At 63.7% G+C, this 1,724-nt stretch overlaps 1 protein-coding gene across 1 annotated transcript; it reads right to left on the bottom strand.

Annotated features, from left to right (window-relative positions):
• Positions 1-1,094: 1,094 nt before the first annotated feature.
• On the bottom strand, positions 1,095-1,327 carry MNEG_16193 (hypothetical protein; the record flags this gene model as incomplete). Its single annotated transcript, XM_014035336.1, has 1 exon — positions 1,095-1,327. A coding segment is annotated over one exon (233 nt), but the record flags the coding sequence as incomplete, so codon positions are not given.
• Between the last annotated feature and the right edge of the window lie 397 nt (positions 1,328-1,724).

The raw sequence follows: 1,724 nt of genomic DNA, 5'->3' as shown, positions 1-1,724 counted from the left end.
GGGCAGCCGGCGGCGGCTGGCTTGGGGGGTCTCAATCAACACGGCGAGTTGAAAACTCGGCTTAGGCGTCGAGCTGGGCTGTGATCCGCGCGATTCGCTGCTCTGTCCTTGCTTTTGCAGCCTGCTGTGTTTGTGAGTAGTATTTGTCATGTCTCTTCTGTGACTCCTGTCCTTATGACTCAACCAGCGATCCAGTGTTGTCCTTTGTTGCCTGAGTAAGGCCCCTGGTTCTTGAGAAACCTGCCTGCCGGAATCACGTGCTATTCAAATGCATGCATACCCAAATGATGATATGTTTGGGGTGGGGCGTGGGGGAGGGGGAGGCAATCGAGGGCTCTGCCCGCACTCCAAGCCAAGCCAAGCACGCATCGCCGCGGTACCGCACAGCACAGCCCGCTCCTGCGTGCGAAAAACAGGCCACGAGCTGCGGCAGAGCGTGTTGGTCCCCTGGCAGGTCAAGTGTGCCCGCGCCACCGGTCAATATTCGCTGCCAGCATGGATGATGGGCAGCCGTACATGCAGCTATCTCCATGAGATCCCCCCTCCCCAAAAAAATCAGTTGGCCAGGGCCAGCTGTGCCTGCCTGCCAGCAAAGGCTCAGCCCACTGCAGCACGCACAGCTAGCCACCCCCATACGGGCTGTCTCTAGTCCTGGCGCCATGCACCGCACTCGTTGCGCGGGCCGCGCGGCATTTTCACCTGCAGCAGATGCGAGGCAGAGACGTTCAGGGGAATAGCCCGACTGCGCATCCCTGGAGCTTGGTGTAGGGGAGTGGGGCTGTTGTTTATTGCCGCAGAAAACAGGGAAGCTTCTGCTGGGCAGATGCCAATGCCTTTGTAAAAAATACAGAGGTTCACATTTGGGACCACCCTGGGCTGGAAGTTGCGCACAAAACGGCGTAACAGCACCCAGGCAGCTGCTTGGCACCCAGGCCGTCCGCGCGAAGCCGCCGCGCGGCCCGACTCCATGCACGCCGCGCCCGCGCCACTGCAGCCGCAGACCAGCGCGACGGGCGCCGCCCTTGGCAGGCACTGCTGCGCAGCGTATCATCGCCATGGCCGCGGGTTGATGGGCAGCTCCGTCGACCAAACGCTCAACCGCGGTGCAGGCGCAACCCGCCACCCGCGGCCGTCGCTTTAAAGGCTCGCTCCTCCCATGTCTCCGACCGCCTCGTACTCTTGAATACGGGGCCGACGGGCGCGGGGCTCTCCATGGCAATGCCGCCGCGCAGCGCGCGGATGTCAGCGACGCCCTGGAGCCGCAGGGAGGGCGTCGCCCCGGCAGAAGCGACGCTTGCCCACGAGCCGACGAGCAGCGCGCTGCAAACTTGGGGGACGCCGCATTTGCGGTGTTGGTGTTCTGGCGACAGCACCGGCATCAGCGTGCACAATCCACCGAGCACAAGGCACATGAATCTGGGTGTGCGGACTGTTCCGGTCACGGCAGCGCCGGGCGATGGGCGTGGGGGGCGTGGGCCGGCGGGTTGGTGACGGGCGGGGTGATGTCACCCCGTGCGCAAGGTCAGGGCGACCTGGGCAAATCCGTGCGCGCACGACAAGTTGCATTAATCATGCAGCCGGCAGCCGGCTGTTCCGACTTTGGTCGCCATCGAGCAAGCGCTTCGGCTGCTGCTGGCGGGGTGCAGTACCTCGCCACCTTCCTTTTGTGCTTCCTGCTGATGCTGCACGCTTCCGCTTATGGCTGTCGCCGCGCCTACCTCACG

The sequence above is a fragment of the Monoraphidium neglectum genome (assembly GCF_000611645.1).
Source record: "Monoraphidium neglectum strain SAG 48.87 unplaced genomic scaffold scaffold06094, whole genome shotgun sequence".
NCBI classification, from domain to species: Eukaryota; Viridiplantae; Chlorophyta; class Chlorophyceae; order Sphaeropleales; family Selenastraceae; genus Monoraphidium; species Monoraphidium neglectum.
The sequence above is the reverse complement of the archived record's forward strand: the minus strand, read 5'-3'. Positions and strand labels throughout refer to the sequence as shown.